General features: G+C 37.7%; 1 protein-coding gene across 2 annotated transcripts in view; it reads right to left on the reverse strand.

Annotated features, from left to right (window-relative positions):
* The window catches only part of RFTN2 (raftlin family member 2), a 59614-nt gene extending 36186 nt beyond the window's left edge, over window positions 1-23428 (reverse strand). The window contains exons 1-5 of one of the 2 annotated variants that reach the window (XM_065880777.1): window positions 23058-23428; window positions 10112-10295; window positions 8427-8541; window positions 4446-4725; window positions 1251-1454 (exon numbers count right to left, since the gene is read on the reverse strand). In XM_065880777.1, coding sequence (XP_065736849.1) covers window positions 1251-1454; window positions 4446-4725; window positions 8427-8541; window positions 10112-10295; window positions 23058-23196 — 922 coding nt within the window. In that variant the 5' untranslated portion in view covers window positions 23197-23428. Of the gene's footprint in view, window positions 1-1250; window positions 1461-4445; window positions 4726-8426; window positions 8542-10111; window positions 10296-23057 lie in introns of both variants that reach the window. The other variant, XM_065880776.1, reaches the window with a different exon arrangement.
* Window positions 23429-24970: the final 1542 nt, after the last annotated feature.

The raw sequence follows: 24970 nt of genomic DNA on the forward strand, positions 1-24970 counted from the left end.
GGACCTATTGGAACATGACTCGATAATTTTAAATAATCATCCAAAGTCTTTAGTTGTATTAGTTAAGGTATCACTAGGCTGATTTAATAATAATAGGGTTTATTGAGATCTCATTTTATTTTCTTTTTCATTCCTTCCTCTAACCTCGAGTCATGGTCCCTAACTATCCTGATTTTCATAACCTCCATCCTTCCTAATGCATTTTTCCAGTCTCTTTACTATCTTTGTTCTTTTTTTTTTTTTAGCACTAATCTCTTTTATTTTTTAAAAATAAATTTATTTATTTATTTATTTTTGGCTGCGTTGGGTCTTCCTTGCTGTGCGCAGGCTTTCTCTAGTTGCGGAGAGCAGGGGCTATTCTTCATTGAGGTGTGTGGGCTTCTCATTGCGGTAGCTTCTCTTGTTGCGGAGCACAGGCTCTAGGTACGTGGGCTTCAGTAGTTGTGGCACGCAGGCTCAGTAGTTGTGGCACACAGGCTTAGTTGCTCTGCAGCTTGTGGGATCTTCCCGGACCAGGGCTCGAACCTGTGTCCCCTGCATTGGCAGGTGGATTCTTAACCACTGCGCCACCAGGGAAGTCCCAGCACTAATCTCTTTTAAAAAACACTTTCTTTAGAAATAATTTTTGGAAAGATTTGTTTGTTTTTATGATAGACATGAATGATTACATATCCCATTGTAACTAAAAGAAGAAGGTTAGATAAAGATGAAAGATAAGGGGAAGGCATAAATAAATATAGATCAATATAATTTTCTGAACCAAAGTTTATTTTTCTATACGAATTTTAGAAGAAGTCAGGTTTAGACTGGAGGACATGGTAGGTAGTCTCCAAAATTGGGCTAGTGTAATAAATTTGGATAGTAATTGTCAAATGTCATCATAAACCTCCTGATTGGGCTGCTGTAGTACATCTTATTTGGAAAATCCTACTAATTAATCACACAGTGGTTTGTCCATTTCTGATAGTCACAACCCAACAGCAAATATCACATTATAATAGTACCACATAGGATGGTTAAGCTTCTAAATTAAAGCTACAGAGTTGTGTAATAATTCGAATCTATTTTCTTAGGAATAATATCTGTCCTTTTAACTTGCTGTATAAGAAATAAATAAGTAAATAAAATAAAATTCAAAAAAATAATATCTGTCCTTTTAGCCATTGAACTTGAGAGGCAAAAACATTTCCACCAACCCTGACGCAAGGTCAAATTCTTTAGATATCAACATATCATAATATAAAACTTACCTTTAGATGTTTCCCAGCATACAAAAGAATCGATTAAAGACAAGCCTTGTTTATAATAAAATGTAGTTAACTCCAGCCAATCGGCATCGAGTGTACTAACAACAGAGCCTTTTCTCGTTACTTTCATTGACAAGATGCCTTCCTGATAGGTCCAGCAGGTTGATTCATCCTCAAAATCATTGAAGACTGTATACAACTTGTTATCTGAGGATAGGTGTTCAGAAGGAAGAAAAAAGGGGAAAACTATAATTTTATTGAAAAGATTCCTAAAATAGTTTTTTTTGTTTGTTTGTTTTTTGTTTTTTTTTGCGGTACGCGGGCCTCTCACTGTTGTGGCCTCTCCTGTTGCGGAGCACAGGCTCCGGATGTGCAGGCCCAGCGGCCATGGCTCACGGGCCCAGCCGCTCTGCGGCATGTGGGATCTTCCCGGACGGGGACATGAACCTGTGTCCCCTGCATCGGCAGGCGGACTCTCAACAGCTGTGCCACCAGGGAAGCCCTAAAATTTTTTTTTTTTTAATTAATCATGAGCTATTTCAAGCACACAAACAAGCATACAGAATAATAAAATTAGCCACCATTCAGCTTTACCAAATGTTAACATTGGGCCAGGTTTGCTTCAGATTTTTTTCAAGGAAATGAGAAATGGATGTACTTGAGGCTCAAGATGTATCTCCCCTAATCCTATTCTCCAGAAATAGCTACTGTAATGAATTTTGTGTTTATTATTCTCATGCAAGTTCTTTTATTCTTTTAATACACATTTCTTTACACATAAATGATGTTTTGCTGTTTAAAAACAATGTTTTTCAGTTTAAAAAGTTCTTAAAAAATGGTATTATACTGTATGTATCAATCTATAAGTTGATTTTCTTGTTCAACATTATGCTTTTGAAGTGTAATTAATACATATAGATCTTATTCATTTAGTTTAACTGCTATATAGCATTCCAGTTTACTTTTCTCCTGTTGATGGAAATATACATTATTTCTGAATTTTTGTTATTACAAACATTATTCATTCCTTGGACACATATGTGAGAGTGACTCTAGAATGCATACTTAGACATGGAACTGCTGGATCATATACTTTACAAGTTAGCAAATTCTTAACTTGGGGGTCTATGGACCCACATTTATGGTTGTGTTTTAGGAAGTCTAACACCACTTGTATCACAGAGTATTAGGGGTATGTGTGTTATGTGTGTTTTTCTGGGTGAGTCTCCATGGATTTCACCAGACTCTCCAAGAGGTCTTTTGTTGGTCTCCCCCCAGCCCCCATCGCTATTGCTCTCACTCCTACCCCCCAGCACCAAAAGTTAAGAACCAACCACTGCCATAGAAAAGTTATCAAAAAATATAGGGTTTTAAAATAAATAGAAAGCAGAATCTAAAGACTGATAATTAAATTAAGTAGCATACTGGATTTGAAACTTAAAAAACTTGGAACAGACACCTGATCTAATCAAAGTTAGGATGGGAACCAGCAGGAGTTTATAGGTAGCTGTGGGTGGAATATAGTGGGTAGCTCTCTGGCCACAACTCCAACAACTCTTACACTCCTAAATTTACATTCCTAAATTTTGCACTCTGCAGGAAAATCAGGGTGGTTGTTAGCTAGGGAACTGGTAGAAAAATGAGAGGGTGTTGGTGGTGGTGAGGTGGTGTGATGATGAGTTGGGAAATGCTCTGGGTCCTTTCTTTTTTTTTTTTTGCGGTCCTCGGGCCTCTCACTGTTGTGGCCTCTCCCATTGCAGAGCACAGGCTCCGGACGCGCAGGCTCAGCAGCGATGGCTCACGGGTCCAGTCGCTCCGTGGCATGTGAGATCTTCCCGGACCGGGGCACGAAGCCGTGTCCCCTGCATCGGCAGGCGGACTCTCAACCACCGCGCCACCAGGGAATCCCTGGGTCCTTTCTTAAGGAGGCTGTGTTGACCGTGGTCCAGTGGGTCTCTGCCATGCACGAATACTGAGCAATCTCATCACAACCCAGAAAGCCGATGCCACCAGTGTGTGTGGCCTTAGCACCAACACTGATCAAAGGATCAGTTAATAGCAGCTAACTTAATAGTCTATTCTGTGCCAGGCACTGGGCTAAGCACTTTGTAGACATCTCATGTCTACTCACAACAACACCCTTTCTATTAAAGACACTGAGGCAGTCTGGCTGCAGACTCTTAACTCTAAGGTGTACATAGTCTTTGATTTTCTTTATTAGTGCTTTTTAAAGCGTGCCCGTAAATGTATCAGAAAACTTAGAACAGTCCGAAATACATTAAAAAATACTCTCAACTTCTTGGAAGCCTTGCTAGCTGCAAAGAAGAATAAAACTATTGTTTAAAGTTATTTAAGAGTGCAGGCACGGGCTTCCCTGGTGGCACATTGGTTAAGAATCTACCTGTCAATATGGGGGACATGGGGTTCGAGCCCTGGTCCGGGATGATCCCATGTGCCGCAGAGCGACTAGGCCCGTGAGCCACAACTACTGAGCCTGTGCTCTAGAGCCCACAAGCTACAGCTACTGAAGCCTGCATGGCTAGAGCCCGTGCTCTGCAACGGGAGAAGCCACTGCAATGAGAGGCCCGCGCGCCGCAGCGAGGAGTGGCCCCTTCTCGCCGCAATTGGAGAAGGCTCCCGTGCAGCAGCAAAGACCCAGTGCAGCCAAAAATAAATTTAAAAAAAAGAAGAAGAATGCAGGCACTATTGTTATATTAGTTGTTTCATCATGATGTGCATTTTAATATTCTAACTGGTGATCAAATAAAGCCAATTAACTTCAAAGGTGAAAAGTACCCATGAAATGGGAAAGGCCATAACTAAAATTCTCACACACTGTTTATAGGGAGAAACATAAATCAGAGCAGCTTTCTTTACAGAATCACTTTTTTGGTATACATGCACAGCCTCCATTTTACAGAGGAGTTGGTGTATGACTAAATGGGAACCAGTTTTCAACACAAAGTTTCGTTATGTGGATGGTGTTGTATGACCATGCTAGGGATAACTGTTCGGAAAACTGCCCTACCTTATTCCAGGTGCAATAATTAAAAAATATCAAGACAAGTTTATACTAGTTTTTTCATCTTTATAATCATTAGAGATTTAATTTGCCTCATATTTGTTAAAAAACCCTTAAAAACATATTTTTGCTAAATTTAAACTAATATTTCTATTTCTACTCATCTTGTCTGTTACCTTCTCCCTTTCTTGATTTAGAGAAACTGGGGCTGCCATCTCGTTCCATTTGACACTGTCCACTTTCATGATGTAGTTCTTCCTCAATTCCACTTTCAGATGATTGCCCACTTAATGTTCCTTCATTCCAAATTTTACAGTTTTCCTCTGAACTGTGTCTCACATGTAGTGCTGATTCTGTATCTCCATCATGGTTGGTTCCATTGCAGAATTTAAGTGGTGGACAGTGCTGTGATATGAATCCAACAAATTTCATTCCTCTTTTAGCACCTCCATTAATCTGAAGTTTAAAAAGACACGGTAGAACAAAATGTAAACTTCATTTGCATTGATTGCTTTATCAATTAACCTTCAGGCTTATTAAGGAAATCCATTAGAAAAGGAGTAAATGGACCAGTAAAGACCCATTCATAAACAAATTAATGACCTCTAATATAGCAAGAATCCTAAGACCCTGTCACACTATGTTGGTGGTTTCTTCAAACAGAACTGATACATTTTAGAAACTGTGAAAACAAGAATTATATTTTCGGGACTTCTCTGGTGGTCCAGTAGTGAAGACTCTGCACTACCAATGCAGGTTTGATCCCTGGTTGGGGAACTAAGATCCCATATACTGCAGCTAAGCCCGCGCGTGCGGCAACTAGAGAAGCCTGCGCCGCAATGAAGAGCCCGCGTGCCTCAACCAAGACCCAGCACAGCCAAAATAAATAAATAAACGAACAAACAAATAAGTAAATTAATTAATTAATTTTAAAATTATATTTTCTCCAAGAGGTTACTATTTGGGAAGAACTGATAATTCCATAGCATGATTTTTGCAGCCCTGTTAACAATGGTTTCTCTAGTTGAAGCAAAATTCAAAACTATCCCAAGAAATCCTCAAAAATAACATTACTGACTGCTTCCTATTCCCCAGGGAGAGGGGCAGAGTTCTTGAGGCGCTAGGCTACTGTGTTCCCTCTTTGCCTGGCGAAGAAATAAGGCCACTCTTTCTTTCTCCTCCATTAAAAAAAAAACAAAAAACAAATACATCTTAATAATAAAGAAGAGACATTAATTTAAAAGCAGAAAACATACAGCTTTGCTTGCTTGTGTGTAAAGAAAACTGTTAAAAGACTAATTCTTGACAAATGCATACATATAATGCATAAGCCCAATTCACACTACCACTCTTAAGAAGTTTCTGATTTGCTTATATCTTGGTACTATTATCTCCTTTCTGGGCCAAATACGCATGATTAGATTCAGTCCTATCAGTTAAAGAATAGGGTTCGGAAGCACATGAAATAATGCCAGTGAAATAATTTGAGACCCTAAGAGTGATTACTTTCATGCTCAACACTTTTCTCTTTCTCTGCTTTTGCATCATTTCTTTGTTCTTTTTGTGTCCACGTCTTTCTCCTGTGTTAAGCTGACCATTCTTTTGAGGGCAGGCACTATCTTACTCACTTTTGTGTTGCAATGTTTTGTACCTACAGGTGCTCTATAAGTACTCGTTAATAAGTTAAAATGAAGAAATAGCAACATCTTTTATACGGCCACTGTTTTAAACATTTTAAATGTTTTAAATTCACCTGGGAGGCGAAGAAAGAGTTATGATGGAGGTTGCAAGTGCAAACGTCTATAGTCAGAAATAAAATGGAATGAAAAAGGCCAGGAAGAAGCAGGGTGAAACCAGACAGCAATGGAGGCTGCTGTAACTTAGCTGAGACGGACAGAGGGTGTGGGTGTATGGAGCTTGGACAAACACTGCTGGCACAATATCATTTACTCCTATAAATTAACACATTAAGACTGTGACACTGCAAGAAGCCTTAAAAATAACCATAAATTGTCCTTTATTTCAGGTTTCCCGGGAGAGGAGAAGGGGGTGGTGAGGAGGAAGGTAAAAACCGGTAAATTTAATGCCAGTGCTTTCTCTAGGTCTTATTTGTTGATTTGGGGGGAAAATTGCAGAAGGCTTTCTCTATTACTAAAAAGTTTTATCTGGAAAAGCTGGTATGATACAGAGTATTACTGTCTTTTCCGTTTTTTAAGTTGCAAGATTGATGTTTTTCATGTGATTTTTATTTAAAAATCCTGGGGAAAACACTTGTAAATCTAAATTAAAAAAAAGAGCAAACATTGACATAATGTTAAAATGACTTAAAATCTAGCTGTTTAACAATCAACTCTTTACATCAGGCAGCCGTTCAAAAATAATATTTGGCACTCATCTATTGTTCTTGCTCATACACGGGGCAATGTTCAAATATTTCACGTGCTATTTTTCCTGAAGCTTTTCTTTTCATAAAATAACCCCATTACTCTAATTGCTGAAATAACAGTACTTTCCTGTTTAAATAGATCTTTGTGTCCAGGAAGTCAAATACAAAACGAATGCTCTCATGATGATCTATTGAGACTAAATTAGCAGTTAGATTTTTGTTTCTGGAGTGGATTTATTCCCAGAAAAAAAAATTTTTTTTCCCAGAATAGTAGTAGTAAATAGTATGTGTACCTTGTTTATAAAAATCTAGTTTCAAAGACTGTTCCTGAAAAACCCTATTAAATGGTGACTTTATATCTAAATGGGAAGTATCATTGGCAGCTCTAACTGGCTAAACACAAACCACAGATAATCTTATACACACGGTCATTTAAAGCTTGGGAAAAATAGAAACAGCGAACAAATTTCACAGTTTCTTATTTGACAGGAAATGCCTTAGGTTTTTGGCAGTATGCATTTAAATAAAAGCTAAACCTTACACATATGACAATGCAACTAAAATTAAAAAAAAAAACCCAAACTTTCACCATCAAATCCTGTCAGTTTAGAATACTTATGAATGTACAATTCTTTTTTTTTGGTTTTAATCAATATACATATAGTGTTCAATTTTTCATTTAAGGTTCAATTAAGTTCCATTGAATAGACTTTTTTCTCTCAGCAGTTAAGATAGTTGTCATGTTCAATGCCCATAAAATAGTCTATCATATTGATAGACCAATGCTTCCTTCTCAGTTGTCCACTTGTTGAGAATTTGGCCCCTATTCACTGTTGATTAAAATATCTTTGTATAAACATGATTTTTCCCTTTTCAATTAATTTCTTGGAATGGACTCCTAAAGAGGAAATTACTGGGTCACAAAATAAAACAAGATTTATGGCTTTTATTACCAAACTGGTATTCAGAAACTCTGTACTAATTTATTACAATGCCAATTGCATTGTATATGAATGTTTTCTTAAAGGTCTTTCCAACATTGAATTTAATATTTTCAATTTAATTTCTCAGTTAATACTGCTAAGTTATTACTTCTCAGTAGTTATTTACATTAAAAATTATTAGTTAGGTTGAACCCTTTGCCAAATGTCTCTTTGTTATTTGTGTTTCCTTTCTGTCCATGGATTCTGTCTGTCCATTCAAGACTGAATATACTTTCATGCGTTTGTATTCATTTCATATATATTCAGAAGATGAAGCTTCTATAAGACACATTTGCTGCAGATTTCCCCCCGATTCTTTTTTTCCTAGTATATAACTTATATTTATATATTCAAACTCAAATTACTCAATCTATTCATAATTAAATATGTCCACTCTTCCATTTTCTTTCAGATTTTTTGCACTTGAAAAAAATTACCTCTTTAACTCATGTGAAATGTGTGGAGTCTATTTTCTATAGAACAATTGCCCATTTTCCCAGCAGCACTTACGCAGTAATGGTTGTTCCCCCATTTTTATTTCATCAGGTTTGTTATGAAACTTCTTATATATGTATAAATCTATTTCTGGCATTTCCATTCTGTTTCACTGGCCTGTATTTCTGTTTTTAACTCTACAATTTGGTACCTGTGCTTCAATTTGTTTTAAATTCTGGTGGACTAAGTCACCTATCATTTTCCCGTTCTTTTTAAAGTAGGAAAGGAAATTGATGAAGAAGAAATATGAAATATTTCTCAATATCCCATGAAAAAATGTATACTTTTAGTACCTTTTCTATCAGTTCTTTTGCTACGTCATTTGTTTGTGTCTCAAAAGTTAGAGGACATTCCTCAATCACAAGCCTTGGGCGTCTTTGTCCACTGGGTGCTGTCGAATGCTTCGTGCTGTAACAGAGAATATGTTTATGGTTGGAAGCCAATTGCTGATTTTCAGCTAATATGCTCATGTGAAAATGAGCGAGTAACTCACAAGTAAGTTCAAGGCAATCCTTTTTCTTTGTTATTTCGACTCTAATGGCTGTCTTCTTATGTAAAAATATTGGAAAAACACTATAACTTCTATTAATTTAGATTTCCTTAATTAAAACCTCTATTAATTTAATTTCTAATTTAACATGAAAGAAAAGCTCCACGTCTGTTGTTTTGATAAGTTATGAGAAATGATTTTAGATCACTGTTATACCTCATTATTGTACAAAAGCACAAGTAACAATCCTATTTAAGTGCAGATAAATATTGTCCTGTCTTTTTCCTTTTTCTTCTTTTCTGATCTTCACCCCTTGATTATTCTTAGCCCTGGCAGGGCACTGCTAAATCTATTTGAAGTAATGCGAAAAGAGAAAAATAATTTATCCTTGGTTTGTAAGATTTGTAATTAGGACATAAGTGTTGCTATGGTGTGGTAAATGGCATATTTCCTTAGTAATGCTTGAACTAGTAAATATCTGATAAGGTGCCCTGTCATGGTGAAAGCTGCTTGTGTACACGCCCTCTCAGACATGTGTAAGTGGGCAGTTAGTTACTCAGTAGCAGACAGTGTCCCTAAAAAGCACATCTGGGATTTTAAAAAGCCTCTTCTTTTTTTCCCAATTTTCCTGTTTTCTCTCTTTTTCTCTTATTTCATTTTCCCTTCTCAGCTTAGCCCTTTCATAGTTAAAGTCGCTATAAAGAGAAAACACAGTTTTTACCCTGGTCTTTGAGATGATTTTGATACAGTTGGAGAGTTGTGTAAAAAAAATTTAATGTGTTAATCAAAGACATTGGTCTGGTTATTTTCATTCTTCACTGGAAGGAGTAACGGTATTTTGAATATTATGAAACATACAAGCTTGGTTGGCAAAAACGTTTGTAGTATTGTTTGGAAAAACAGCTATTAAAAAAGTTAAAAAAGAACCTAAAATGGATGGCTTTCTGGCTTTCCCATCCTATTTTTTGGAAAAAGCTGATAAGAGATCTATCCAGTTTGTGAGAACTTGGCATGTAGGCCTTTTTGCTGTAAAAGTTTTGGAAGTTAGAGATAGTTTCTGTTGCCACTATTAATAAAACAATACAGGACAGTTCAAAAAAAATGCTCAGTGAAAGTGGACTTGTTCAGTCAGCTCTTTTAGCCCAGTGATAGGATATAGCTAATTGATACCCCCTCATCTGATGAAGTTGCTATATCAGCTTTCAGGTGTTTCTTGAGTCTATTTTCCTTTCCCATTTTTCATTGACATCCTTACCTAGGACCTGTTTGTCTGCAAGGGGCTAAATCTATGAGAAGTTTTAAGGAAGGAGATTTAAGTTTCCTTCTCCCAATCGAGGTTCAACTGCTGGAAAATGTGCCTTAAGCCAAAACCCTGAATTATCCTTTATTCTCCATCACTTTGTTCAAACTTGCTTTGCTTTTAGCCAAAGAAAACTGTCTCTCTCAACAGCTTCTTAGTATGACAGTTTTCTGGAGCGTCAGGCTTACCTTAATTTCAAGCGTGATAGCACCACCCTGTATAGGTAACTTGCAGGCAGGTGTTTTTGCTGCCCAACAGGTTGTATAACAGGATGAATAGCCCCAACAATATATCCTTTAAGATAGTAGTCTTCCACTTTTGTTACTATATCCAGAATTGAATTTATCTTGATTACTTCTGGGTTTGGCGAAGCTGAAACATCAAATGCAAAGAGAGATTTGCACATTCATAAAGTTGAATTACATATTATTTCTATCTACGTATGATAATACTAATGAATAGGAAACGTATCCATATGATTTAATCTCAAATAAAGTTATGCTAACAGGTATTATATATTTTCTAATTTAATTTCAGAAAAAGCAAAAGTACTCTTAGCAGCTGGCAGATATTTAGTATTACCAATATGTCTTAAAGTAGAAATACAATGCCCTATATATATATTTCAAATAAGGCAGTTTTATTTAATTTATTTATGTAAAGACACATTTTTAAAAAAATTTATTTATTTTTGGCTCTGTTGGGTCTTCGTTGCTGCACGATGGGCTTTCTCTAGTTGTGGTGAGCAGGGCTACTTTTCGTTGTAGTGCACAGGCTTCTCATTGTGGTGGCTTCTCTTGCTGTGGAGCACGGGCTCTAGGTGTGTGGGCTTCAGTAGTTGCAGCACGTGGGCTCAGTAGTTGTGGCATGCAGGCTCTAGGGCACGCAGGCTCAGTAGTTGTGGCTCGCGGGCTTAGTTGCTCCGCAGCATGTGGGATCTTCCCGGACCAGGGATTGAACCCATGTCCCCTGCACTGGCAAGTGGATTCTTAACCACTGCGCCACCAAGGATCAAAAAAATCGTGTTTTAAGTTTTTCTGGGAAACTAAAAATACAGTTTCTTACGGCACTTATATAAATACTTGAGTAAAGAAATTGAAAAAGTAAAGGCAACCAGAAGTTCTTCTTAATAAGTAAGAATTCTAAATACACAGGAAATTTAAACGCAACATTGATATGCAGTTGAAACATTCCTTTGAAGCAGGGCAAATCTGTAGAAACTATAGAATAGTACAATCTGTATAGTTTTTAGTAAAAGGAAAAGGGTGTGTTATATGGGAAGATGAATGTTCTAGCAGTATTAATTTTAAAAGCAACTTCATTTTCTGTGACAATATTTCTCATTTTCTGGAAAACAACCAAGACTTAATAACTAGAAATGGAGCTGCAGTTTGGCTATCTCTTGAATAACAAAACATATGAAATGAACTCCAGGTAGGGGCAGTGCTGGCTGTTGGCCTTCTGTCAGTGTGGTCAGTGCTGTCCAGAAAATAGCTGCTGTTAATTGCCCAAACACAGGAAGTAGGTTGAGAAGCAGACAAGGAAGAAGGGTCAGAGGAAATCCCTACCTCCTCTTACATTAATATCCACGTGATGGAACAGAAATCCACCACTTGGATTCACGTGGGTTCATGCCAACTTCTCAAATGAAAATAAAGCACTCAAAGAAAAGTTATATAAACCAGCATGAATCCATTTACTCAAATTTTCATCCTCTTCTGGATTTAAGCTAATCTACAATATATTTTCATCATTATGAATAGGAATAAAAACAAAGAGACTGATCCTGGTTTTGGAAGAAACAGCTGGATTTCATTGCAAAATGACCCAGTTCCGCATGGTTGTGTGGCAATCACTCTGTGATTCATTTGGTCTTACTTTTTTAGTATTTTAACTATCAACCCTGATTTCCAAACAAAGGAACTAAAAAACTATAAACCAGAATAAACTGTTAAGACTAAGGAATGAAACATAGCCTAAACTTATTTTTAGAACTATATACTAATCCTACAAAAATTTAAAGAAAATTTCCATCTTTTAATGGATCTCATTGCTTATAGTAGAAAATGGAAATGCTTAGCATGATACGAAAGAATCTTCATAGTCTGGCCTCTGTCTACTTATTCAGCTTTCACTCTTGTCATCCTTTTCCTTGTACATCTTGCTTTGGCAGGACTGAACTACGGGAGCTCCTGAGCCTGGCACACTGTTTCATGTTGCCAGAACTTCGTTTCCTTTCCTGCTCCCCAAGTTGAGTTAATCATTCCTTCCTCTGTGCTGGCATTCTACTAGTTCCCTTATCAATCTGTATTATAGATACTTGTTTATGTGTTTGTCTCTGCTGTTAGACTGAGAATTCCTTAAAGGCATAAAACCAGAATCACTTACCATAAGTAGAAAATTACCTACAAATAAATACAACAAAAAGAAAATACTTATCAAATTCTAGCTGGATACTGTTATCTGCCAAGGACTGAGCCACAGCCCTGCTCTCTCTTTGTTGAAAGGGAGAATTAGCCATTAGGGAGGTGTTAAAGACGTAGTAACTCCAACCTGATTGGAAGGCTTAAAAAGAACTGAAAAGGGCACAGCTTTCTGACTATGAGATTCAATGTTATTAATTCTGTGTTTGTGTGTACAACTTAAAAGCATCTCAGGTCTAGTGCTAAGTCTTTTGGTGGAGGCTTGGAACCCCTACTGGGATAGAAGTAGCAAGGACACAGTGATGGCAGCAAGGGGGACAGATGACATCAGAGGGAATAAAACGAATTATAAAACTAGATAAAAGAACTGTAAAAACTTTACAGCCTGAGGTCTCTTAAAGGACTTTCTACACTTCATTGGCCCGATTGATAATGATAATGAAATCATTCCCTCCGTTCTATTGTTTCAGAACAAGGTTTTCAAAGGCAGAATTTTGTAACACATTAAATAGAATCACAAGAAGATAGCTATAACAGAAGGACTTTGGTGCTTAAAGAGGTTCCTGTTCAGGTAGAGAATGTATTTCTAAGGAACACCTTGTTCTCTGGCAATGTCAGAGAAATTTTGTGTCAGTGGAACAAATCCAGCTTTTCTAGTCTAATCTACATCCTCTTGCACTTTCGATAAAGTAAGGTTATTGTCTTGAGTTCAATGCAAAAGAAATGTTAATGCCTGAAACACAAGGACACACACACAGAAGTTTTGAGAAGAATTACAAACTGAGAAATCCAGTAAAGTTACAAAGGGAGAAAAAAAATTGTACATCAGTACTAATAAGCATATCTTACACATAAGTTTTTGTAAAGATCATGTCATTTTGGGCCCAGTGCTTTACATTAATTATTCAACTGTCTCAAATGTGCATGTTCTTCTATTTGGAAGTCTGTGTCTTTTGATAAATAGCACTCGGCATAGACATGACAATTATGATAAGTGCTTGAGAAACACTTGTTAAAGGACCAACTGAATGAAAAATTGGTTGTAACATTAACATATTCAGTGAACAGAGCTCCAGGGTGCTCATGGAGCAGTAGTTTAGAAAATAGACTCTAGGGGGACTTCCCTGGTGGTCCAGTGGTTAGGACTCCTCGCTTTCACTGCTGAGGGCCGGGGTTCAATCCCGGTGGGGGAACTAAGATCCCACAAGCCCCCCCACGCCCAAAAAAAAAGACCTTAGGACCAGACTGCCTGGATACAAATCTCAGCTCTGCCACTTACTAGCCTGGCAAGCTACTTTGCACCCACGTGCCTCAGTTTCCTCATCTTCAAGGTAAGAATAATAATAGAGTCTACTCTATAGGGTTGCTAGGATTAAATAAGTTTATATGTGTTCCTAGAAAGTATCTGGCATGTAGCATGTGCTATACAACTATTGGTTGCTTTGTTAAATGAAGTCCTCCCCTGTGGAACGAGAGGCAGCACACTATCCTAAGAGCATTAGGATCTGGAAGCAAATCACCTGGGCTCAGCTCATGCCATTTACTAGATCTGGAACCAGTTAATTTGCCTGTCTGAGACAGGCGATGACAGGGACAAACAATGGTATTAACTTCATAGAGTTGCTTTCATAGTAATTGTAAAACATGAGCCCAGGGCCTGGTACAAAGTAAACACTCAAATATCAGTGATGTGCCTGTCTGCTGGTGGCCCAGCTTAGAAAGATAGTTTCGAATGAAGTTGCCCTCCGAGACGTCATTGTTGGTTTAAAAACATCTCCAGGAAGATCATTGTAGAGATCTGGATTTATTCCAAAAGCCCAGCCTGGCTCACCATCTGTAGAATTCTGTATCAGAGGCCCCTAACTCATGCTGTAGATCTCAGGTCCCTAACTCACCCTATAGATTAGGTGTCCCCCCTGCCAACTCACTCCAAATAACAGTCCCTAACTCACGCTGATCTGCTCCATTGAGTCTCAGACTCAAATGTCCAAAGGTATCAGCCTGATAAAACAAGGAAAGAGGCTGTGCTGAAGGAGGGACCTGGGGAAGACTTAATACCTTATCCAAGAGTGCAGCAGCCCTGGTCCAGTGCTGCCATGTGGTCATGTCGGCCCAGTGTTGCTGGATCTTCTATTTTTTTAAGAAAACCCCCAAATCCAGATTCTTATGTAATATCTCCCAACTTTAAAAAGTGACAGTTAATTCAAATATCTTAACACTATACACACCAAGCGAGACCTGTCTAAAGGCTGAATATGGCCCATGTCTTGCTGGTTTGCAGCTTCTCCTCTGGGTCGCCCCAGGGATTCTGCAGACCAGAGCCTGCCCAGGTCCAGGCCAGGCCACCCGGACCATCTTAGACAGTGTTCAGCATCCTAGGACACAGAAAGTGATCCAAATCTTCATTAGTGGGGACAGGAGGGTGATGGTGATAGGAGGGCTGGGGTTCATTCTGTTAACAAATTGCCCTTCTTATCCTACATTGTGATTTATTTTAAACATGCCAGTGTCATTCAAGAAAGGTAAACCTAGGAGCAAGGAAAGGTGAAATAAATCTGGGAATTTTGTTGAGAACTTCCCTTCAGGTAATCCCCTCGATTCTTAATAATGTTTTAAACTGTGCTGAAAAGAGACTGGCAGCCTGACTCAGCTTAGAGATGTGAGGAAGGGGCAAGCTGTGCACACAGAGTGAGGCATTTTCATCAGTGCTCACCAGAGTGAATAATTATGTCTCCAAGATAGGCTTGGTGTTTGAAGCCAAGCCTTTGATTTGATGTCCTTACACTGGGGCAGTAATATCAGAGACTCTATTACTTTTTAAACACAGGAAATTAGGGGGGAGGTGTGGTTGTTTTGGCTAGAACTGAACAGCACAGGCAGTTAGCAGCAGCTGCAAGCCATCTTGCTCTTCTTAGCTCCCCAACCGCTGCGAGTTCCTTGGGAGAAGGAACAAATGGTGTTGTTGACAGCATTAATGGGTGGGGTTGGTTGCCGTTCAATCAATGCTACACGATTTGTAAAAGCTTTATTACACCTTACAAGGCTATTGTGAAGAACTGGTGAAGGAAAGTATTTTGTAGTTGCTTTGAAAACTATATACATGCAGAGTGGACTTTTCTGATTAAAACTGAAACGTGCTGAAGGTTAAGCAAGTCTATCATTTATCCTCATAGTTTCCAAAATAAAATATCAGTAGAGTATTTTTATGGTCCTTTGCTTAAAAGCTTTATAGACAAAGATCAAATTTTAAAAATACAAAAAAGTCACATTCTAGTAAAAAGCTAAGAACTTGTTCAATGTCAAAAGGTTTGCTCTGATGATGTAACTGTATGAAACCAGTCCAAGACATATATATGTTCTTTCTACCAATTTACTTCTGAAGATTGGTATGTATTTTTGAAATATTTATGAAACATTGTTTCCTCAGATAAAAGCACGATGTACAAACACTGGCAAGCAATTCTACCATATTTTCAAAAGGGAACAGACTGTCAAACCCCATGTTATATCTAGCAATTATAGTAAAAAATAATAAGTAACATGTACCAAGTACATATTTTGTGCCAGGCATTATGCAAAGTGCTTTACATGCCTAATCTTAATTAGCCCTTACAAAAACTCCACAAGGCAGATATTATCATTATTCTCAGATGAGGAAACTCAGGAAGAGAGAGATTTGATAACTTGCCCAAATTATTAGTGAGCGGTAAGGCTGTAATTGAACCAGACAGAATGACTCCAGAGCCAGTACATCTGAGCACCGACAGGAAAGTAAAGCTTCATTGATTTGCATCACTGCTAATTCAGAATTTGTGAAGATTCAGACATGAGCTGAGCTAAAGCTTTCGACTACTATAAATTGTTAATCAATCTAATGTACAGATATTAAAAGGAGTATCCAGTTTACTTATCAAAATGTTTTAAGTTACTTAGAAAGATAAACTACTATATAAATAACGTCCAAATTACATAACATTGTATGTTCTCAATAAAGGTGCCATCTTTGTAGTCACTCATTAATATATTTAATTGAAGTAATACAACTGTGGTTTTGAAATGCACTCAAACTCCAAGGGACGAGAGAGCTCATAATTACAGGCAGATATGCAAAAGATTGCATTATGACCATGAAAACTCCTGCAGCCTTGTGTTTCACCGCTGTCTCCTGCATGTGCTGCACTCTGCCTGTTCGGTTTTACTTGTAGTTCCCAGACAAACCATGAGATTTTCTCTCGTTTCTGAGTCTGTACAGCTTGTCTTTCAGCCTTGTTTGCCTTACCCCCACTTCCTTACTCAGCCTTTTTTTTTAACCTTTAAAAACATCTTGTGTGGGGGTAGAAATGTAACGTACAAACGGGGTGCACAAAACATACTTAAAACTGCCAGCATTTGGTAACCACCATCCATTCAAAAATCAGAAAATGGTGGGCACGCCAGAAGCCTCACTTCCTGCCCGTTTCAATCACAATCCCCCTCTCCTGCTCTGTGCTACCTCGACTTTTTTTTTTTTTTTTTAACCTTGACTTTTGTGGTCCTCACTCCTTGCTCTTTTTAGTTTACTATGCAAGAATGCAAGCAAACACTACAGCTCAGTTTTGCCAATTTTGTGAGCTTTATATAAATGGAATCATACAGTATTTTGTGTCTATTTTCTTTCACTGAACATTAAGGTCGTGAGATTAATCTTGGGCAGCTTGTGTAGTTGTAGTTTGTTCGTTTTCATTGCAGTATAGTAGAGGACAGCAAAGTACTGCCTACGGCCTGTTTTGTTGCATATGGTATGTTGGCACTTCACTGGCCGAGCTGAGTAGCTGTGACAGAGACCACACGGCTCACAAAGCCTAAAATATTTACTATCTGGCCCTTTTCAGAATAAGTTGGCTCACTTCTGTGGTGCAGTGTTGCATTGTATGAGTTTACCACAATTTATTTTTCCAGTCTCTTGTTCGTGGATTTCTGAGTTGTTCACACTTTTGGGGTTATTACAAATAGCACTTCTATCAACATTCTTGTATGTGCTGCATGGTGCATGCGTGTGCACGCTTCCACTGGGTATATGTATCTTCGCTAACTAGGTAATGACAAAGCATTTTTTGTTTTTTCAAAATGGTTGTACCAATACCTGGTATTAGCTTGACATTTTAGCCATTTTGGATGATTTGTAGTGGTTTCTCACTGTGGTTTTAACATGAATTTTTCCTGATTACTAATGAGGTTGAGCACGGTTTCATATGTCTACTGACCATTTAGATTTCCTGTTTCATCAGCCACCTGTCCAAGTTCCTTGTCCATTTTTCTATTGGGTTGTCTTTTCCTTTTTTGATTTTCAGTTGTATTTTGTATATTCTGGACATAAATCTTTGTCTAAGTCTCACTCATTCTTTAGATCAGATGAGGTGGCACTTCTTTTAAGGAGTCTTTCTGGATCCCACCAATCGGGTGGAGGTGCTCTTCTTTCTGCTTCTATAACTCTCAGACTTCTAGCAAAGTTTGCATCACAGCATAGAGTGTAAGCACTGTAAACAGATGGTTATTCCTCAGGGCTCCTCAGCAGGAAGCTCACTAGGATGCAGGTTCACAGAAGTCAAGGACTAGGCTTTATTCCTCACTCGGAGCTCAGTAGGTGCTCAGTAAGTGTTAGTTCAAAAAATAAATAGACGAATTGGGAGACTGGGGTTGACATATGTACACTATTGACACTATGTATAAGACAGATAACTAATGAGAACCTACTGTATAGCACAGGGAACTCTACTCAATGCTCTGTGCTGACCTAAATGGGAAGGAAATCCAAAAAAAGAGGGGCTATATGTATATGTGTGGCTGATTCACTTTGCTGTACAGTAGAAACTAACACAACATTGTAAAGCAACTATACTCCAATAAAAATTTTAAAAAAGAATAAATAAATGTCCGCCCAGATGTAAGAAAAACCCCCAATATAACGTAGATTGCCAGTAGAAATGTATTTTCTCCCAACATCAATATTTATTTAAGTGGGTCAACTGTTTGCTATTTTCAGAGATTCCCTATCCCCCAGGTCAGAATGGGATCTTTCTTTCCCCCAACAGTCCGAAATTGTGAAGTTTTTTTTTTGCCACAACTACTGAGCCTGTGCTCTAGAGCCCGAGAGCCACAACTACTGAGTCCATGTGCCACAACTACCGAAGCCTGCTCGCCTAGAGCCCATGCTCTAGAGAAGCCACTGCAATGAGAAGCCCGCACACTGCAACTGAAGAGTAGCCTCCGCTTGCCACAACTAGAGAAAGCCCTCATGCAGCAACAAAGACCCAACACAGCCAAAAATAAATAAAATAAATAAATAAATAAAAAATAAAGGAAAGTCCTTATGCGGTTTTTTTTATCTGACAGAGATTATGTTGATGCTTGAGTAAATTTAGTCATCTTTATTATAAATTTCTTTTTACATAGCACTTTACATTTGAAAATCTTTTGACTGCTTGAGGAAATACTCAAGAACTTATTAGATTCAGACAGACATAGAAAATTTAGCTGGACTGACCTTCTTTCCTTCCTTCCCTCGTTTCTGATACTTTATTCATCTCTTGTTGATTTTTAAATGCATTCTCTTCAGTGCTGCATCTTCATTATTCTTGAAAGTTCTCTAGTATTTACGATTACTGACCATTTCTTGCTTTTTGAAACCCTCCTTTTCCTTGTGTTCTCTGGTGCTATACAGTCGCAATTGTCCTCATTCTATTTCATTTTTGTTGAGTTGTCCTAAATATGGCTAAATATGCCTGATGATTCAGCCCAAGACACTTATGCTCTGCCCATATTCTCCTCTTTAAGACTTTATCTACTTCAATTCCTCCTGGAAGTCATCATCTCTGCCGTGCACCTGTAACTCTCTCTGCCAGGATGTTCCACTGCCACCTCACATGCAACGTGCCTGGAATGGAATTGCTGTTTCACCAGCTGACTCCCTGTGGGGCGCCCCTCCTACTGTAAGAGGCATCATTATTTCCACAGTTTCTCAGGCTCAGAACAGGGAAGTCATCTTGGATTCCTCATTCTTTCTGTCCCTTCATATCCAGCCAGCCACAGGCTAAGTCCCTCTTGGTAATGTCTCTTACAGGGACGCCCCCTCACTTCTCCTTTCAATAGCCCTTGAAAGTACCTCAAACTCTTAATCTTTTTCTGATAATATAAACCCTATTTTTTTCTTCAGGTTCAGTTAAAGTTCTAATTTGAATTCCAACTTATCCTATTCAAAATTGATTTTTCCTTTTCCTGATACCTCTTGTATCTCGTATTGCAATTTTTCATTCATTACTTCAACACAACTTATTGGCCACTGGTCATGTGCCAAACACCGTGCAAAACACAGCAGTGCAAAGGTGGATGTGGCATAGTTCCTGACCTTGAGGAGTTCATGAGCTTGTCCAGTTTGACCAATCAGAATATAAAATATTGGAGGGCAGAGACTATGTCTTATTCCTTTTTGTGTTTTCACTACTTATCAGCATCTTCTACAGAATCCATACATCAATGTATTTACTACTGTTACAGTGATGGTAAAAGACAATGAGAGTTTCTTGTTCTCATAATAAGAAAGCAAGCTAGGGGCCAGGAAAATTTTACTCAATGTGTTTTACATGATTCTATTAGAAAGTCAAATAAGGAAGTTACCATCTGTCCTTCTGTTGGGTTTTTAATACTGTAGAAATTTGTTTTTAATCATAAAGCTATACATGCTCTAAAAATCCTTAAGGCCATGGTTATTCAGATTGTTTTCTGGGATTGCACAAGAAGGTAAACCAACCCTTCTGGATTATTTGCAGAGTTAATTTAACTTTTCACCAAGAAACTCTATGATGTACTCATATATATACTGACACACTCTCATACATACACATGTATAGATTACTATACAATAATCCAGAAAATTTATCACAAAAATTGTGCTGAAATCTCACTAGTGCGGTTAGTAGATCTGGCACAAAGCCAGGAGGGATAGTTAACTTTTATTAAGTGCCAGGTACTTTTTCAAGGAGATTATTTTGTATAATCTCCTTTAATCTTTAAAATAACTCTATTATGCAAGCACCATCAGAACCCCCATTTTATAGATGAGGAAACTGAGATACAGCAAAGTTTATAAACTTGCCAAGTTAATGAGTGAAAGAGCCTAGATTCAGAACCCAGGAACTTGACTCCAGAGCCTTATGCACTTAATGATTAGGCTATTATTTCTCCCATAGAGATATATAAGTAATGGCTCAAAGTACCCCCCACCAAAAAAAAAAAAAAAAAAGTGTGGGAAAGGCACACACACACACACACACACACACGCACACAGAGAATGGAACTAAATGGAAAATCAATAAATTTTTCAAGATAACTATAGCCACCATAACACAGGGCACTGGAAATTTCAAAGGGTCTCCTCTTGCCCCACTGGGACTTGACTCTCTGTCCCATGTCCTCTGTTTGGAGAAACAGAGGAAAACAAGGTAACAAGGTGCTCTTCGTGAGCACACACAGCTGTCACTAGACCAACTTGTTTCCTGAAAGGTTGCTCACTGCACGTGGTCTCTGAGAGGCAGGAGATGCCACTATTTAGTAGTCCTCACAGCAACCCCAGGTCAGAATGGCCAGGACTATACGAAGAAGGCTGGCATATTTTAACCCCCATGTGACTCACTTCTCTACACACTGGAGGAATAGGTGGGCGTCAGAGACAACAGAAGAGAGGAAGGTGGTTTGTGGAGCTGGGCTGATACAGAGTCTTGGCTTCTGAGGCAGAGGCAAAGGCAAAGGCAAAGGCAAAGATGAAAACAAAACAGAACAAGAAACATGTGGAAGAATTGTAGAGAAAAGGGACACCAGGAGACTGGGCCCCTGGACCAAATAGGAACCAGGTGCAACTTTAAAATATGTGCCTACTTACTGAGTTAACATAGGCAAACTATGCCCATACTTACACTTTATAGTGTAATACTCTAATAGAGTATTAGTGTAATACTCTATAGTGTAATACTCCTCCACACACCTAGAGTGGAAGGTAGAAATTTTACTCCTTTCACAGAGAGAAGGGCTTCTGATAATAATAAAACCAAAATGACTTCTGAAGAAAGTTGTAGATCTTTCTGATCCAAGGATGGCTGCATTTATACAAATTTGTCTGAGATTGCTAACATGGTTGGGTGGAAATAAATCCAAAAAAAAAAAAATTCAAGTTACTTTAAAACCTATGGGGGTCGTGCAGCAAATCTTAAAGCACAGATCAAAATGGCTCTGGCCTAAACTTTATGAATAGACAGGGTTTTGAGGTTAAGGAAAATATGTGTTTGCGTCCTGTGGATTTACAAAAACTTGTCCTAAAAGATAATCGACAAGGACAATCAATGGAGAAAACGTAGGACCACATCACAAATATTTTCTCAAATGATGTTTTTTGAAAAAGTATAGAAAAAAATTCATTTGCATGGTTACTTCTCTGATTGGCACCATTATCTTAATCTACTTTTTTAAAAAAATCTGCTTTTAACTTCCATAATTAAAAAGAAAATTAAGAATATTGACATTTTCCCCTTTGGTAGCCTTAGCCTTAGGTAAAAATGGAAATGTAAATATGTTAAAAGTATATGTACAGACTTTGTGTATGTCTCTGGAAGGGAGTTTGCTTGCTGGCTAGCTCAGTTTTTGACAAAGAAAAATGGGCTACTCTTGCTTCTTGCACAAAGATGCACTGTTCACAGAGCAAACCAAAAAAAATGGAGAATTTGTGTTTAAGTTGAAAAGAAATTAATATACAACATGATAATCTACTTAGTATAAATTTTCTATTAACTGATAAAACGTGCGGCTTATTAGAATTAAGAGCATAACTTTGTAATAAGAACTTAAAATACTGATATCTGGAAATTCTAACAGCAAGCAGGATACTCAATTTCATTTTTAATACCCTGTAATTAAAGATATAGTTCTGCTTTTTAAAAACTCAGTTTAAAAAAATAAAATAAAATAAAAATAAAAACTCAGTTTTATCAATGCGATTGTACAGTAAAGTTTCCAAAAGAAGTGAGGTAAAGTATTTGTGAAGTTGAGCTGCCTCTGTTCCTTACACAGGGCTGCCATCTGGGCTTGTTTATTTGTGTTTCCAACTTTCTGGAACAGGGAGTTTCTCTGTTAGGGACAGGGCAAGCAAAGGAAGTATCTTACAGAAGACTATCTTTTTTTCTGTATTTTCAAACTTCAAATTTAGTTTGGCTAAAAATATCAAATGACTACCACAATCACAACATTAACGCAGTTGGAAACCTCAGAATTGTCTTAGCAAATACTCTTCCACATGATGCAAGTAATATTTCCTACATGCTACCTTCTTGTGCCTTTCAGATCTTTTTCAAAACACAAACTGTCATTAAGGCTAGACCTATTTGGCTGGAAAGCGAACATTTTTCATGTGTCCTTCTACAAATAAGCATTTGATTTAAAAATGAAAGGACTATTTCCAAGCAGTTTTTCTAATTTTATAAAGTACATATGAGCCAAATTTACAAAAACCAAACAGACCAAAAATCTTTCAGAGTGTAATTAAGAAACAAAGCATTATTGTTAGATTGATTGTACAATCTGATTATGAGGAACAGTTTAAAAATCCACAAACCAACGCTTAAAAAAACTAGAAGTCCCTTATCTCTGAAATCTTTCATTTTACAAATAAAATAGAAGCAAAAAGTACCTTGTAAAGTAAAATCCAGCAATACATATTCGTAAGCAAATTCTGTCTTTGTTTCCACTTGCGGTCTCTTCAGGGTAGAAAATATTTTTCCAGGGCTGCTATCATCAGGGTCTTCCAGCTTTCTAAGTCCGCACCCCATGGCAAAATCTGTAAGGAATTAAATTGCAGGATAGGGGAGGGAGACCAGCAAATTCTGTTGTTTAAGCTGCAAAAAGAAAGTTACAGACTTAACTGCTTTGATTTTTTCAGCTAAACCATAGATACTCAAAAAGAAAACATTTGAGTCCAAAGAAAGGAGCTGAAGACTTTTTCTATCCATTTTTCTGTAAAGTCGTTGAACCCATGATGATTAAGCTACAGCTCCGGGAGGCTGGGCTTGATCTTAGGAGAAACATGCAAGCTGCTACAACTTAGCGGAGAATTTCCATGCCACGTCAATTTACAGCCAGCCCCCTACCAGAGTTCTGTCGCTCAGGGCACCAACAGTGCTTTGTCTATCCCAGTTAGCTGGATGATAAAGGAGGTGTCCAAAAATGGAAATAAAAAGGCAAAAGTGCAAATCAGATGGAATTATCTACAAGTAGAGGCTATATTCAGACATAGTGGTGTGCAATTCTTTTTCTGTTTTCTCTTTTCCCTTTTTCCTGTGCCCACTGCCCCCCCCTTCCTCCCTGCTATTACCAAGGAAGCAAGAGGAGAGAGAGAGAGAGAGAGAGAGAGAGAGAGAGAAAATGGAAAAAAAAAAAAAAAAAAAAAGGATTCTCAATATGGTTGGAAACAAAAATCATTTCCAGAAAGCAAGTCAGGAAACTGTTTCTGGAGTCTAAAAGGAGAAAAGTTAAAGTTAAAAAAACAACAACCCACTTTTAGTCTTTAGATAGCACTTTTGAGGATTTCTTTCCAAATGAAGGGTTTTTTTTGGTTGGAAAAATCATGTACTAGTTAAACTGCCGCATATAAAATGTTTATATTTAAATATCATAATAAAAAGACTTTATTTAATTGCAAAGAAGAGACAGTAATGTGGATAATTAGTTTCCCTAACATTTATAAAGTTTAAAAAACTCTACCATTAGAAGGCTTATGATAATAACTAGTAACACTTCCACAGGTCCCAGAGTATCATTAATTAAAAACAACAACAATAACAACAGCAAAACTGACAACTTGATTCACTCAGTCTTATAAATTGCTATTTACCTGAAGTCAAGAACAATTTCTAATGGAACAATTGTAATGAGTGTTTATTGTATTTTACTATTTACGCATCATGTGGTGTGGTGTACCCATCAAAACTGTGAGCCCTGGAATCATACCGCCTGGGTTCAAATACTGCTTCTAATGCCTACTAGAGACGTGATCTTGGGCAACTTACTGGACCTCTTCAAGTTTCAATTTCCGCCCCTATTAAATGGAGTTAATAATAATACTTACCTCATAGGCTTGTTATGAAGGTTAAATGAGATAATCTTATCTCATATCTTAACATTATGCCTGGCAAATAGCAAAAATTTGTTGATGTGCTTACATTATAAAACAGCGTTGAGAATAGTAGTAGAAGGGAAGTGATTCTGCCACCATTCCCATTATTTACAAAATAAATCTCACATTTCAGATTTTATAGAACACAAGCCTGAAATTATTTTTCAATTACATTGAAGAGTGCACATGAAAACTCTCAAAAGGGTATGGATTCTTTAGTTTGTATATCACTATGACCTCTTGTCTCTTCCTTCCACCTCCTTGTTTTTAACAATTTACTTTTCAGAAGTGTTTTTTAACAGAGGAAAATTCCATAGTCCTTCATTCTCAAGGGTGAGCATGGTTGGCGGTAGCAATTTCTGGGTAAATTTGGCTAAAAAGACAGCAGACTCTGACCTAGTGTGACTCACTTGACTATTCCCAGTGCTTCC

The sequence above is a fragment of the Phocoena phocoena genome, chromosome 7 (genome assembly GCF_963924675.1).
Source record: "Phocoena phocoena chromosome 7, mPhoPho1.1, whole genome shotgun sequence".
In the NCBI taxonomy this organism is placed as follows: Eukaryota; Metazoa; Chordata; class Mammalia; order Artiodactyla; family Phocoenidae; genus Phocoena; species Phocoena phocoena.